The following is a 15,906-nucleotide window of genomic DNA, read 5'->3' as shown; positions in this document are numbered from 1 at the left end:
TGTTGGCTGCCCGCAGCATGTTCTTAGGTTGTGTTGATTGGTAACACAAACAACACATTTCACTGAAAGTTTCAATGTACACACAATAAATTAATCTAATCTAAATGCAAATTGTTGCTGTGATGAGCCATGATCAAGGAAACAATATTGACTTAATGGTTGGCTGAGATCTGATGGGCTGAAGGGCTTCATGTCTGTGATAGGGCCATGGCCTCAGACCAGATGAACGGCTTGTCCACTCTTGGCCCTGATTCTATTGTCATGGCACATTCCATTTCCCTGCAATCCAAAGCTAGGAAGAACTGTTGTTCAGTTACCCAGAAATCTACAAAGTTCTCAGTGTCGAAATCTCCAGTAATCCGTTCTCCTCCCTCTTCCCCTCCAGACTCCGCTCTCAACCAGCGACTTGGCCGCTCTGCTTCCACGTCAGGAGTGCAACACTCTCTGGCTCAACTCCAGCGACAGTGCAGCCAGCTGCGGGAAAGCCCTACCCAGGTATGTGCTCGGGTGGTGGGGACGGGAGGGTAATGGAGGGAGCAGAGAGATTGTGGCAAAGACAGAGAAGAACTGAAAGATTGCAAGACAGGGCACAGGCAGAGAGAAACTAAGTCTGAGAGTGCAAGAGCAGCATAGTATACAGGTGCAACAAGAATGTATCTTGAGGTCCAAGTCCATCTGAGGTACAGAAGGATCTTGAAATCCAGGTTCATAGTTCTCTAAAAGTGGTCACACAAATGGATGGGGTGGTTAAGAAGGTATATGGCTTGCTTGCCTTCATTGGTCAGAACAGAAGTGTCCAGAAGTCACGTTGCAGTTGTATAAAATTTTGGTTCATCTACACTTGCAGTTCTGCTCACCTCATTACAGGAAGGATGTGGAGGCTTTGGAGAGGGTGCAGAAGATGTTCACCAGGATGCTACTTGGATTCAAAACAGAGGTGGTTATAAGGAGAGATTGGACAAACTGACTAGAACATCAGGTACTGAGAGGAGACCTGATTTGATTTTTTTCCATGGAGTCCGACAATGACAAGAAACCTGTGCGGGAAAATATTTAAAGTGGTAAACCCATTGCACTGGGGCAGTTCCACTCTCTTGACCTCAGAAGTTCATGTCCAGTGGTAGGAAGAAGCATCACATACTGGGGTCTTCCCTGGTTGCAGTGGATGACCATGATGTGTTCTGTGCCTTGCCCTTTGCTCTCTACAAAGCTATGCAGAACCGCTTTCCCAGCCATTGCATCTCAGGAGACCTGATGTTAATTTATAAGGTTATGGAGGAATCAATAAACCACCCAGTATCTTTTTCCCAGGGTTAATATGTCTAATACCACGTAGTCCTCTTAGAGGGACAAAGTGGAAAGAGTGAGCAAGTTCAAGTTACTGGGTGTCAATATCTCTGAGGATCTATCCTGAATCCAACATATCGATGCATGTCAAGTCAAACTTGAGTTTCTGAAAGTATTGGGACCTAGAGGCAAAAGATAATAAAATTTAAAAGTAAGAGCAAGAATTCACAGATAGACCGGACGGAACCTACTGCCTGAGTGCTGCTTCTGCCTGGAACATTGGGGCTGTCCGGGCGCAGCGTCACAGCAGCATTCCGGGAGCAGCATTGGAATCTGCGGTAAGATGCCGAACTTTAAATAACTTGAGAGACTGTTTCATGGAAAAGAGCACTGCTGTCACTACATTTGGGTTAGTGCTAGCTTCGTCACAGGGATCATCGCACGTAGGCACTTCTTGCAAACGGCGCGAGTCTTAGGAAGAGCTAGTGAATCTTTGAGAGAGTTTGCCCGGTTTGAAACCATAATGGTTGGAGACCATAACGGTCCATTAGAGAAACGTAAGTGCAGGTTCGAATTCGTCTACAAAGTCCGAGAGGCTGCCAGCTTTTCACCTTAACCTTAACCTTATGCCTAATGACAACTTAACCTTATGACTGATTATTTATGACTTATGACTATTGACTAATAACTAATGGAACTATCAAACTGCCGCACTTGCGGAAAATAAAAGGGGAAAAAAAGGATAAGTTGTTTGGTTATTGAGTGGAATCCGGTTAAAACCTTCGGGTAGGCGCATTCGATCCCTTTCAAGTGGGGAAGCTGCACATGTTCAAAGAAGAACAAGAACTCCGACTTGACAGTGAAAAAAATTGGTTGACAGTGAAAATACTGCTGACAGTGGAAAAAAACTGTTTGACTGGGAAACTGGAGGACCAGGAAACAGAAATCTGGGAGCTTTGAGCTGGAACAGAAAAAGCAATAACCTGGAATCCTGAAGAAGGAAGAAAATCAAGTTAAGATAAAACAGCATCAAAGCATCATTAAAAAGTTGTACTTACCCTTTCACCTGTGAACAGCCTGCAGAGGAAATCAAACATGGCTGATCAAGCTATTGGGAAATCAGTTGAGCAACTCAAGGTAAAGTGAACGACAGCAAAAAGATTATTTTCTTGTCTGGCCAATAGTATTACTAGGACTTACAAAGACATGTCTGAAGAGGAGCTCAGAGTCAGTTTCAATAAACTCACAATGGAAGCCGAGAGAGTGATGGAAGCCAATGATGATGTGGAGGCCAGACTCACTGCAGAACGGGAGGCGGAGCTGAACACAGAGAAAGTAGCTGTGTTAACTGAACAGCAAAAAGCCGACCTGGCAAAGACGGCAAGCGAGTGTGAGTTAAAACTAAAGGAGGTCAGAAGCCTAATCCAGGAGACTCTTTGGACCAACTTTGGAAATGTTGAATTGTTCACAGCACTACAAGCAGAAGAGGATGAATGTAAAAATGTCGCTACTGTACAACCCAATGGCAACCAGGAGGCATATGACTTCATGCTTAACCACCTGCAAGAACTGGTAAAGACAGCGAAGGAGGTGCACGGTCGGTGGAAACGATGGATCCTGCCAGGGGATCGGAAAGACCTTCAGAGTCACCTAAAGGGGCTCGAACTCCACATCCCCAAGTTGGTTTCCAAGAAGGCCCATTTCATACAGGCAAGGAGAAAGGAGGATGCTGAAAGACTAACACTGATGGCATTGGGCTTTTCCTCCAATTTTCCCATGCTAGCCATCAGATTGAAACTGACAGCCCTTCCCAAGTTTACTGGCAGCAAACTTGATTTTCACAGGTTGAGAAAGGACTGGAAAGCACTCCAGAGGCAGGGAGAGCCGACCGGTTCAAGAGAGGTGAAAAAGGTTCAACTACTGGACAGTCTTGATGACAAAATCAGGAGAGACCTTCGCCTCACTACTTATAACACTTCAGATGACATCTTCCGTGTTCTAGAAAACCGCTATGGAAATCGAACATGCATTGCTATTGAAATAGTGGAAGAGTTACAGAAAATCCAGCTGTCAGAAATCATCAGCCACGGAAAATAGTGGAATTAATTCAAACTGTGGAGAAGGCACTTCGAGACTTGAGTGACCTTGGAAACACGGATGCTATCAAAAATCCACTGGTGACAAGATCAACTGAAAGTAAACTTCCAGAAACTCTCAAAAAAGAATGGCTGGTCTATGTCACTGACAGGAGAAATACTGTGGCACCAGATAATCAGTTTGACAGTCTCTTAGAATTCCTCAAAGAACAAGAGAGCATATATGAGCTCGAGCAACTGAGGGATGAAGAGCCGAGTAGAAGAGAAACCAGGGCTGAGCCAAAGCATGCCAGAACCAAGTCTACCAAGTCAGGCGATGACCATGCAGGATGTGTAGTCTGTGGTAATGGAAAGCACTAACAGTTTTGAGCGCTAAAGCTACCAGAGAAAAAGGCTGCAGTAAGAAAGTTGGGGGCATGCAAGAGGTGTCTCGAGGTTCATGATGACAGTTCATTCTGCAAACCGGCCTATCTGTGTAAAAACCAAGACTGCAGGGATGAGCATGCTCCTGAGCATCATTACTATCTGTGCCCCAATGCTGAAATAAAGAACAGCAGCGCAGGTCAGAAAAAGAGCAGATTCGGTCCAGAGGAAGATAAAGGCAGGAAGAAATATACAGAGGATCAAGAGGAGTTCTTCAGCAAACTTCCACCGGAATTGGCCAAACAATGTTGCGATGTATTTTCAAACACTGCATACAGAGCCTTCAGCACTGTGAAAGATAAACCAGGCCTTCTGGTGGAAAGTGGATTGCAAGAGCTGCCAGTGATTATGATGCTTCTCGAGGTCACAGCTAATGCGGGACAAAAAATTGGGACGTTAATTGACTTGGCTTCAGACACCAATTATATAACCCACAAGGCTGAAGCAGACTGAACCTCAGAAGTGAGGAAATCACTCTCGTCATCCCTGGAGTTGGGGGGATGAAGGTTCAGGTGGAGACAAAGTGGTACCTTCTAAAAATCAGAGTAAACACTCCCAAGGGTACTCTCAAATCACACCAACTGGTTTGTTATGGACTAGATAGCATTGCAAATGTCCACAAATATGTGACACCGAAGCAACTGCAGAAATTCTTCCCAGACATACCGCTTGATGAACTTGTGAGACCCAGAGAAATAGATTTACTCATAAGCCATAGAGAAGGTCAGCTAGCGCCTCAGAGAATCCGAGCTGTTGGAGACCTCGTGCTTTGGGACGGACCACTGGCGAAGACGGTCGGAGGAGTACATCCTGATCTCTTTGAGGAGCTGTCTGTGTCGGCCCACGTGTCCAAGACACATTTTGCAAGGTCAATGAGAGCGGCTGCTGTAAAGTACAAGGAGCTCACCAGCAGAGTCCCAGAGCAAATTCCACCAAACAGACAGGATGGCATCAAGCTCCAGGAGTCAGGTACTTCAACCACCAACCAGGACTTCCTAGAGTGGTGGAAGTGGGATAGTATTGGCGCAGCACGCGAACCAAAATGTGGGGGTTGCCGCTGCAGAAACTGCTAGCCAGGCAGCAAAGGAATGACTCTTGCTGAAGAGAGGGATCTTGAAGTTGTAAGATGAGGCCTCACCTATGTTGCAAGGAACCACATTGGCACGCCAGATATCCTTGGTTAGAAGATCCAGCTTCGTTGCCAAACAATAAAAGAACAGTCGAGGCTACATTTCTCAGGACAGAAAAGCAACTAGCCAAAGAACCCGAGTGGAAAGCTGCCTACACTGCTCAAGTGCATGACATGGTCGACCGAAGGGCAAAGACACGGTCATCAACTGGAACGGGCCATTCTGGTACGTGAGTCACCTTATTGCTCCGAACCCGCACTCTGTCATGACCCCAGTGAGACTCGTGTGGAACAGCAGCCAAAAGTTCAGAGGCGTGAGCTTGAACGACCTGCTAATGAAAGGTCCAGATGTCCTCAACCAGATTTGATCTGTCCTACTCGGATTTAGGGGTGGAGTGTATGCTGCTCTGGGTGACATAAAAAAGATGTACAATTCGGTTTGGTTGGAAGACCAAGAAGTGCGCCTGCATAGATTTCTCTGTCGACACTCCGAGGACGAGGAGCTGGGGGAATGTGCAATTCGGAGATAAACATCGGAGATAAACTAGCAGGGTGCATTGCGCAGCTAGCAGTGCGCAAAACTGCTAACCTCCCTCCTTTCACCCACCTCAAAGAGGAGCAGCAGGTGCTCCAACACAACAGCTATGTTGATGACATTCTCACATCCCACAACAACCTTGACCAGCTGAAATCCATCACAGCAAATGTGGAGCAGATCCTGAAGGCCGGAGGTTTCGAGCTCAAGCCTTTTTCTGGGCAAAGTGGGAGGAAAGAGTGCATTGACAAGCTGGAAAAATCCAAGGCAGAAACCATGGTTTTGCTAAACCAAATGTGCGATGATGACAACAAAGCATTTGGCCTGGGCTACATAGTAGAAGAGGACAAGCTCCATGTCATGATTGCAATCAATTTCTCGAAGAGAAAGAAAAAAATTAGACTTGGCCAAGACCTTCTACAAGAGCAGATCAGAGACCAGACACCAAACCCCCTGACACGAAGAGAACTGCTCAGCCAAGTATCAGGGCTGTATGACCCAGTTGGCCTGGTAACTCCTGCTAAGCAGAAGGGAGCTATTCCGGTACGAAGGGCGTTCCAAGAGGCAAAGGGTGAAAGGTGTCCAGTCAAAGACACATGGGACATAGCACTCTCAGATGGCCTCAGGGAGGATGCAATTAAGCTCTTTGAGGAGTACGTTCAACTTCGCAAGGTAAAGTTCACCAGGGCACTGACTCCCCCAAGCTTCACTGAGGAACCCTGGGCAATCACGTTCTCTGATGGAAGCGAGCACGCTGATGGAGCAGTGATGTACCTAAGGTGGAACTCAGACCAGGGCTCAATCGTCAGGTTAGTGAAGTCTAAAGCCAAATTAACTCCCTTGGATCACAAAGGTGATGCTGTCAAAGCAGAGATGTGTGGAGCAGTGTTTGCCTCACGCCTGAGAAAGTACTTTGAGCTGCATAGCCGAATCCAAGTTGGGAGGTGGTACCACTTCGTTGATAGCCAAACAGTCCTTGGTGTAATACAGCATGAAAGCTATGGCTATCAAACGTTCTTTGCAAATAGGATTGGAGAGATTCAACACAGCACAGGGATCCAGGACTGGCGGTGGATTCCTGGTCCGCAAAATATTGCTGATGTAATCACCAGAGGAGCCAGCCCTCAGGACCTGGATGAAGACACAGAGTGGCAAAATGGGCCAAAGTTTTTGAGTTTGCCAGTGAGTGAGTGGACGATGAAATCAGCCAAAGAACTAGTAGCCACTGCCAGGGAAGGCATCAACAAGTTGCAAAAGAAGGCATTTGTTGCTGCTTTGACAATGGCCAAGGCAAAGAAACAAGAACCAGCACAAAAGCAGAACCAGGTCAAAACAGAACAACGGGGACCGCCTGCAGCGTCAGCCATCCGAAGTCTTGCAGACATCAAGCGCTTCAGTGTTCTAACTCAACCAGTCAAAACAGTTGCATGGTTCTGGAGAGCATCAAAAATGTTCATTAGATGAAATCAAGCTGTGGACAATCCAAAGTGGGAGGCAGTTTCTTTGGCAGGAGTCATCTCAGTAAGGGAACGAGAAGATGCTCTAAGAGACATTTTTTAGCAGCACAAGAGGGCGCAACCTTCCCAAGCACCACTACAGACAGGCTGGTAGTCTACAAAGACCAAGACACTGGGCTGTTGGTTTGCAGAGGGCCGAGTGCAAATCTTCAAAGAAGATCAAGTTGGTGTTCCCATCTTGCCCTATGATGCCTGGGTGTCCACACTGTTAACACGGGAGGCCCACAATGAGAGTCTTGACGGAGTGGCCGGAACCTTGCTCAAGATGAGAAGAAAGGCATGGCTCATAAGGGGAAGGAAAATTGCCCAAAAGGTTGTCGATGGCTGCATGCTCTGCAGGAAGGCAAAAGCAAGTAAAAGTCAACAATATATCGTAAGAACACCAAGTTTGAAGCTGGCGATCTCCGCAGTGTTTCCATGGGAAGATCGAGTGGAAGGTGTCAAGTCAAACTTGAGTTTCTGAAAGTATTGGAACCTAGAGGCAAAAGAAAATAAAATTTAAAAGTAAGAGCAAGAATTCACAGATAGACCGGACGGAACCTACTGCCTGAGTGCTGCTTCTGCCCGGAACATTGGGGCTGTCCGGGCGCAGCGTCACAGCAGCATTCCGGGAGCAGCATTGGAATCTGCGGTAAGATGCCGAACTTTAAATAACTTGAGAGACTGTTTCATGGAAAAGAGCACTGCTGTCACTGCGTTTGGGTTAGTGCTAGCTTCGTCACAGGGATCATCGCACGCAGGCACTTCTTGCAAACGGCGCGAGTCTTAGGAAGAGCTAGTGAATCTTTGAGAGAGTTTGCCCGGTTTGAAACCATAACGGTCGGAGGCCATAACGGTCCATTAGAGAAACGGAGGTGCAGGTTCGAATTCGTCTACAAAGTCCGAGAGGCTGCCAGCTTTTCACCTTAACCTTAACCTTATGCCTAATGACAACTTAACCTTATGACTGATATTTATAACTTATGACTATTGACTAATAACTAATGGAACTATCAAACTGCTGCACTTGCGGAAAATAAAAGGGGGAAAAAAAGGATAAGTTGTTTGGTTATTGAGTGGAATCCGGTTAAAACCTTCGGGTAGGTGCATTCGATCCCTTTCAAGTGGGGAAGCTGCACATGTTCAAAAAAGAACAAGAACTCCAGCTTGACAATGCAGCTATAAAGAAGGCACGACAATGGCTATATTTCATTAGGAGTTTGAGAAGATTTGGAATGTCACTAAAGACTCTTGCAAATTTCTACAGATGTACCATGGAGAGCATTCTAACTGGCTGCATCATCGTCTTGTATGGGGGGTGGTCTACTGCACAGGATCGAAATAAGCTGTAGAGTGTTGTAAGATTAGCCAGCTCCATCAAGAGCGTTAGCCTCCATTGTATCCAGGTCAACTTCAAAGAGTGGTGCCTCAAAAAGGTGGCATCCATCATTAAGGACCCCCATCACACAGGACATACCTTCTTCTCACTGTTACCATCAGCAAGGAGGTACAGAAGCCTGATGACATACACTCAACAATCCAGGAACAGTTTCTTCCCCTCTGCCATCCAATTTCTGAATGGACACTGAACCCATGAACACTACCTCACTACTTTTTTATTACTAAATTTTTGCACTACTTATTTAACTATGTTATATATTTATTGTAAACTTCTTCTCTATATTATCATGTATGGCATTGTACTGCTGCCACAAAGTTAACAAATTTCACAAATGTGCTGATGATATTAAACCTGATTCTAATGCTAATACTAGAGGACATGCATTTGAGGTGAGAGAGGTAAGCCCAAAGGAGATGTGAGAGGGCAAGTTTTTTTTTTGAAGAGTAATGGGCATCTGGAAACCACTGCCAATGATAATGGTGGAGGCAGTAATGATAGAACATTGTGAGCTGAAGGCCATGTTCCTGTGCCACTGAGGGAGAGAAGGAAAAAACACAGTCTGAGGTCATGTTGGTGTTTTTTTCTCGGATGATTCAAAAATCTGGGGGAGATGGGGAAGAAGCTGTTGTTGAATCTTGAGGTGTAGGTCTTCAGGCTCGTGTAACTGATGGCAGCATTTGGAAGAGGGCACGGCGCAGATGTGGGCTCCCTGATGGTACATGTTGCCTTCCTGAGATACTGCCTGTTGTAGATATCCTGTGGGAGGGAGAGCTGTACCAAGGGATGGAACGAGCTGGATCCACCACCCACTGTAGTCTCTTGGCTTCTTGTGCAGTGCAGTTTCTGTACCAGGCTGTGATGCACCCAGTAAGAGTTCTTACCACTATAGAGTTTTGTCGGAATCTTCAATGGCGTGTTTAATCTCCTCAAACTTCAACAAAAGTAAAAATGCTGGAGTGTCTTCTCAAGTTACTCAACTCATGAATATCAGATCAATGAATTAATTGCAGTGTACAGCATGGCAAAAGGCCTTTGGCCCAACTCTTCCATGCTGACCACGACTCCCGTTCAAGCTAGTCCCACCTGCCCGTATCCCTCTAAACAAGGGGTTCCCAACCTGTGATCTGTGGTCCCTTTGCTTAATGGTATTGGTCCATGGCATAAAAAAATTGGGAACCCCTGCCCTTAAACCTTTCCAACCCATGTACCTTTCCAAATACCTTTTAAATGTCTCAAGCACTTCCTCTGGCAGTTCCTTCCACATACTGACCACCCTCTAGGTGAAGAGGTTGTCCCTTAGATTTCTGGTTAATCTCTCCACTCTCATGTTAAACCTATGCCCCCCTCCCCCGCAGTTCTTGATTCCCCAAACCTGTGGAGAAAGATTGCGCACTCATCCTATCTCTGTGCCTTGTGGTCCTATAAACCTTTATAAGATAACCATGAGACATAAGAGCAGAATTAGGCCATTTGGCCCATTGAGTCTGCTCCACTATTCCATCATGGCTGATCCATTTTCCTCTCTCAGCTCTAATCTCCTGTCTTCTCCCCATATCCCTTTGTGCCCTGACCAATCAAGAATGCATCAACCTCCCCTTTAAACATACCTAATGACTTTGCCTCCAAGGCTGCCTGTGGCAATGAATTCCACAGATTCACCACTCTCTGGTGAAAGGAATTCTTCCTCATCTCCATTCTAAATGGACGTGCCTCTATTCTGACTCTGTGTCCCCTGGTCTTAGACTCCCCACCATAGGAATGATCCTCTCCACATCCACTCTATTGAGGACTTTCAATATTGAATAGATTTCAATGAGATCTCCTCTCATTCTTCTGAATTCCAGTGAGTACAGGCCCAGAGCTCCTCATATGGTAACCTTTACTTCACCCCTCATTCTCCTATGTTCCAATGAAAGGGTCCCAACCTGTCCCACCTAGTCACCTGAGCCATAGCAACATCCTCATAAATCTCCTGTGTGCCCTTACCAGCTTAATGGCATCCTTCCTTCAGCTGGGTCATGCCTGAAGACAAATATACAGTCACTAATCAGTTTTTTTTAAAACTGCAACCCACTGGAAATCTGAAATTTGAAGAAACAGGAGCTGTGTGAAACAGCACCTCAACAATGGGTCTTGTTGGATCTGGTGACCCAAAACTGAATGCGACTTGTACAACTGCAGTATATAGTATTCCAACTGTTGAGCTCAGTGACTGAGGAAGGCCAATGTACCTAAACGGCTCTTTCACCATGAATTGATTGCACCCTTTTCTCTCAACAGGGTTTCCAGCAGCCCCAGGGGCCAAGGGAGAAAGATGGGAAGCTTCTCGAGGTTATTGAGCGGAAGCGCTGCCTCTGCAAGGAGATCAAAGCCCGTCGGGGTCCTGACCGGAGCCTCTGTAAGCAGGACAGTATGCCTATCCTTCCCAGCTGGAAGAAGGGCACAGATACACGGAAAACCGGGACACCACCCTGTCAACGGCAGCACACCGTCCTCTGGGATACAGCCATCTGATGTTGCCCAGTTCCCCAAGTCACCAGGAGAACACGAGAGGCCATGGTTTCCCCGGGCAACCCGCAGCATTTGAACTCCACGGGCCTGGAGTTACATCAAAGTCACCCAGGCAGACACTGCACCCCAGCCCCCAAAGCTCACTCCCCCCCCAAACCCTTCACCGTCCTTCATCCTCCATGCAACAAGGATCAGATGAAGTGGGGGGAGGTGTTTGTGTGTGGGAGAGGGGTGTGGTGGGTGTGCGAGACATGGAACAAAGCCTATGGCATTCCAGATCAAGGTCATGAACCCTGCATCACATGATGCGGAGTGATCCAATCATCAATGGAGAACAATAAGTTGCCTTAGAAGCAAGAGTTCATGGAGGAGAAGGTTTAGGAGGTATTTATTGACATTAATGCATTGCTTCTCTCTCGGGACAGAGCGTGCCAAACCTGGGGTGTTTTGAAGAGTGTCCTGGGTTAGGTTGCCTCTGTCATTCCTTCAAACCCCAACACACAGCTGACAGAACCCCCACCCCCGTCCAATCCACAAAATCCAAGGGAAACAAACATTTCAGTTTCAGTCCAGCTCACTGTCTGGATAACTTGTGCCAACCAAGCTGAAATCCTACAATGTACTCAGGTGCCAACTGTTATTTCATTGTGCCAAGCCCTCTGCCCACTGAGGGAGGCTGAACTGAGGAAAGACCAGTACACATGGGGCTTCGACTTCCGAGAGCATAGGAGGAAGGCCGTCCAAAACCAGGCTTGACAGGCTGGATACAGTGAGGATGTTTCTGCTGCTCGAGGGGGGTCTGGAACAGGACCTAACAATAGAGGGTAGCACTGAGGGGAAGGAGAAATAGCTTCACTCAGGGTGGGGAAATCTCACCTCCAGATCCCTGAGTAAGTTCCATTGCAGAGTTTATTCAACTACCCATCAGGGTACAGAGAGGAGATGAGGATCATGCAGGGAGAAGGTGAGCTGAGATCTTGATGGGGCAGGTACAGATGCTCTTAGTTAGAGAAGGGCAAGTCATCAAACCGAAGAGAGGTAGGATGATGAGGGCCAGGACGGAGCAGAGGGATTTGCGGTCACATTGAGATCAAGCATGATCCTCAACAAATTCTATACAAACACTGAAGATCCTTGACCTAATACCTGAGCCACCACCCTGGGGTGAGGTGCAGGTCATCATTCCGAGAGACCAGCTGACCCAGCATTGACCACACAGGGTGGGACAGTGTGGAGGGACCTTCACTACGCATCCGACCCTGGGAGTGTGTGATGGGACAGTGTAGAGGGAGCTTCACTCTGTGCCTGACCCTGGGAGTGTGTGATGGGACAGTGTAGAGGGAGCTTCACTCTGTGTCCGACCCCGGGTGTGTGTGATGGGACAGTGTAGAGGGAGCTTCACTCTGTGTCTGACCCTGGGAGTGTGTGATGGGACAGTGTAGAGAGAGTTTCACTCTGTGTCTGACTACACCCCCAGCACCTGCCCCACGCTACCCTGCCCTCCACCGTCCCAGGACAGAAAGAATTAGTAACTTTGTGGCCTGAATCAGCCCTCCCATCACACTGTGCCTCAGTGACAAGCAGGGTTGCTCACTGCCACAGGTAGACATTGGCATTCACAATCACACACATGTATATGCACGTGTGCGTGTACACACACCCTAACTCGTTCATAAACACACTTGCAGGCAGCTCAGAGTACAGTCATATTCCAACATACCACTGGACAGGCACCACGGCGGGGCAAAGCTATTACAACTCACGGCATTGGAGTTAGGAGTTAACTTCTGGTGTCCTCTGGAAGAAGTCTGTACAACCTCAAGTTGGAATGATTGGGTTTTCTCTGGGTGCTCTGATTTCCTCGCACCATCCAAAGACCTACTGGGCAGGTTATTAGGTCATTGTAAATTGTCCCGTGATTAGGTTAGGGTTAAATTGAGGGACTGCTGGGTGGCACGGCTCGAAGGACAGAGAGCCTACGCCATGCTGTATGTCTAAAATAAAAATAAGATGTATACACATGCACAAATATTTGCAAACACTCATGCTCATTGTCACAGGTTTACACATATGCTCTCTAACACACGCACTCAGAGACACACCAAGTGCTCACACGTGTGCCCACTCACAGACACAAACACACGTTTCATGCAGTCACATGTTTGCAAATGTGCTCACACCTACATGCTCAGTTCATACCCCACGTCACAGACACACCTACAGATACAGAGCCCAGGAATGGCCATTAGCTGAGTGTGCTGTGTTCCTGAGGTGCCCCCAGTGCATCACCCATTTCAGGACTAAGTGCTCTTGCACTCTGTGCCATATTCAACAACAGTGTCTGCCCTGTGCTGACCAACTTGGGCACCTCCTCCCCCTTTTCCTCGCTTGTCAGGTCCTCTCTTCACCTTCCATCCCAGAAACAATGCACGCTGCACTGAACTAGTGATTACTTCTTACACACAGGACCCCAAATCTTGTAATCCAGAGTAAGAATTGGACCTGGCACTTTACAAGATGACATTTCCCCCAAACAGGGAGTTAGTCAGAGTGGGGGCTAAGGGAAAAGGTACCTAACCACACCTTGCCTTGGAAAAGGCCCATTTGCCACCACAACTTCACATATGAGTGTCTATCAGCTATTCAACCAGGGAGGTGGGAAGTAGAATGGGCTGTGACCCTCCCCACAAGAAGGTGGCCAGGGTTTTCTTTCCTCCTGATCACCTCATGTTCTAGAGCCACCTTTCTCTAATGAACCCCCTGACAGGATACCTTTGGCCCTATACAACTCCATACCCTCTCTGGGTCTCCCGGGCAAGCCCGTGGGTGGGAATTGAGCTCAAACTTTCAGCTTCATCATTGTTCTCGTTCAAAATTGGAAGGGGGGTTTTCAGGAGAGATCAGACTTGAGGTCCAGGGAGGCTGGTAGGCCAAGTCAGAGGGGCAAGAAGGGGATAGACCAATGAGATCGAAGACCAAGTGCTCTCTGCTCTGTGGGCACCAGGCAGCCCACTACCATGCCCACATCAACCAAAGATACTCAGTCTTTAATATGTAAACCTGTACATATAAAAAATGTATTTACTTCTGAATACTTTGTGAGACCAGGGGTCTCTCTCATCCAAGGCAACGGAACCTCTGTCTTGCCCATTAAGAGCTTCCAGGTCAGAGGCAGAGTTTCCCTCCCTCGTCTCGGTAGTCTAGAACCAACACATGTGGCCTCAGGAGTTGCCACGGGCTCCTACCCTCAATCAGTGCAAGTCTTGTTCCTGTCTACTCTTGTCTCCACCTCAGGCTATTGTCTCTGTGCAGGCACCCAGTTCCCATCCTCGGTAGGTCTTTGAAAGGCTGGGGAGAGGGGAGGTGTCAGAGGAGAGAGAGGGCCAATCAAAAGAAACCAGAACTCCATGTGCCAAATTTTTGACAACTTCCGGAGCCGGGAGACTCATCGGATATCAGCATTCGAAGGCCTCTAATCGATCGGGACCATGGCCTTCATCTCCAGCAGCATCCTGGACACCGTGCCAGGCATGTTACTCCCCCAAACCCACAGCAACCAATCGATTTGTTTGCACTGTTTCTCAGAGATAAACTTGAGTTGGCCAACAGGTTTGGCCCAATCGGTACGCAACCCTTTTTAAAATTAGCTTAATCAGAATAGTTTAAAAGAGGAAAATTCCACCATGCTATATCTAGTAGTATTCTAAGAAGCATCTTATGTAGCTGACAATAATGAGATGATTTATTGAGTACCGTTTTAATGATTGTGGTTTCAATAAGGAAAATTGTATGTGGCTAACATGTACAGTTATCCAATTATTTATTTTTAATTTATCTCTCATAAAATGAAGCAAGGTCCAGGATTTTTCATTGTAATTAAGTGGATCTGTTCTGTTTTCCCATTTCTGAAGCTGAGATTTCTGTGACACACGTGTAGAGTGTATCTCGGTAGCCTGGTTTGACTAGGCTGTGTGGTCTTGCTTATGTCAACCAGGTGGGGCAAGTGAGGAGGAATTGTGTTTCCTAATTATTCAAACTTCAAAGATAAAATTCAGGACATCCCCCAGTCAGACCACAAGTCCAGGAAGTCTCATCTCTGCTGTGACAGGTTTCAAGCATTGTCATGGGAAATGTGAGTGGGGGAATTCGCAAATCAACCAATTCCAACTGAACCCACACTCCCACCACTTGTCTGCAAATGAACAATGTACATCTTACAGACCATTGTAAATAAAACATAATGTTGAAAACAAAAAAGCCATCTAATAAATCAGATGGAGACTTTCTCTCTTCAATTATGGATATTAGTTCATGTATTTTTATGAATTTGGAGTTTTAAAATCCCTCGGTCTGCTTCCCCTATTGACAGCTACGGCCAAAGGGAAAATGGGTGAGTGCCCAGCCTGGAAACCGAGCCGGTCAAAGAACTCCAGCAAGGGTTGCTAACCAATCCATGTGGAGTCTTTACAGACTGCCATTGATCGTGTTATGTGGCATATCTTCGAGGCTGTGCATGAATTCAGATTAGGGGCCACATTACGAACAGACAGCAGAGGCACTGCCGTGAGTTCGATCCTAACCTCCAGATTTGTGTGTGATTGTGCAATTCATAAGTACTCCCTGTGACTGCATGTATTTCCCTGGGTACTCTGGTTTCTTCCTACATACCAACAATGTGCTGGTTTGGGCTAACTTCTCCTCTCTGTAGCTTCTTATGTTTCTGTGCATTTGAACTGTTGTATCAAACAATGATGCAACCAATCAGGATACTCTCAACAGCACGTCTGTAGAAGTTTGTTAGAGTGTTCAGTGGCAAGCCCAGCCTCCTTAACCTTCCAAGTAAGTAAAGACACGGGCATCTATGTGCCTGGAAGGTCATCCTGTAAGTTAACGTACTAAAATGTTAAAGCTCCTAACCCCCTCCACTGCAATCCCCACAATGCAGACTGGTGCATTGTGGCCAAATCTTTTACTCGGCCACCCTGTGAGAGCTTAAGGCGAGTGAGCATATATCAGGTGCAGCTCCA

At 46.9% G+C, this 15,906-nt stretch overlaps 1 protein-coding gene across 3 annotated transcripts in view; it reads left to right on the top strand.

Moving 5' to 3' along the window:
* The window catches only part of LOC140729224 (neuronal tyrosine-phosphorylated phosphoinositide-3-kinase adapter 1-like), a 59,520-nt gene extending 44,341 nt beyond the window's left edge, over nucleotides 1-15,179 (top strand). For 2 of the 3 annotated variants that reach the window (XR_012099291.1, XR_012099290.1), the window contains exon 6: nucleotides 386-494. Coding sequence is in view for 1 of the 3 variants with exons in the window: in XM_073048745.1 (XP_072904846.1) it covers nucleotides 386-495; nucleotides 10,649-10,882 (344 nt within the window). In the remaining 2 variants the exon portion in view is untranslated. Of the gene's footprint in view, nucleotides 1-385; nucleotides 496-10,648 lie in introns of those variants that run through there. The other variant, XM_073048745.1, reaches the window with a different exon arrangement.
* The last annotated feature ends 727 nt before the right edge of the window (nucleotides 15,180-15,906 follow it).

This window comes from Hemitrygon akajei, chromosome 6, assembly GCF_048418815.1.
Source record: "Hemitrygon akajei chromosome 6, sHemAka1.3, whole genome shotgun sequence".
Taxonomy (NCBI): Eukaryota; Metazoa; Chordata; class Chondrichthyes; order Myliobatiformes; family Dasyatidae; genus Hemitrygon; species Hemitrygon akajei.
This window is presented reverse-complemented; position numbering and strand designations above follow the sequence as displayed.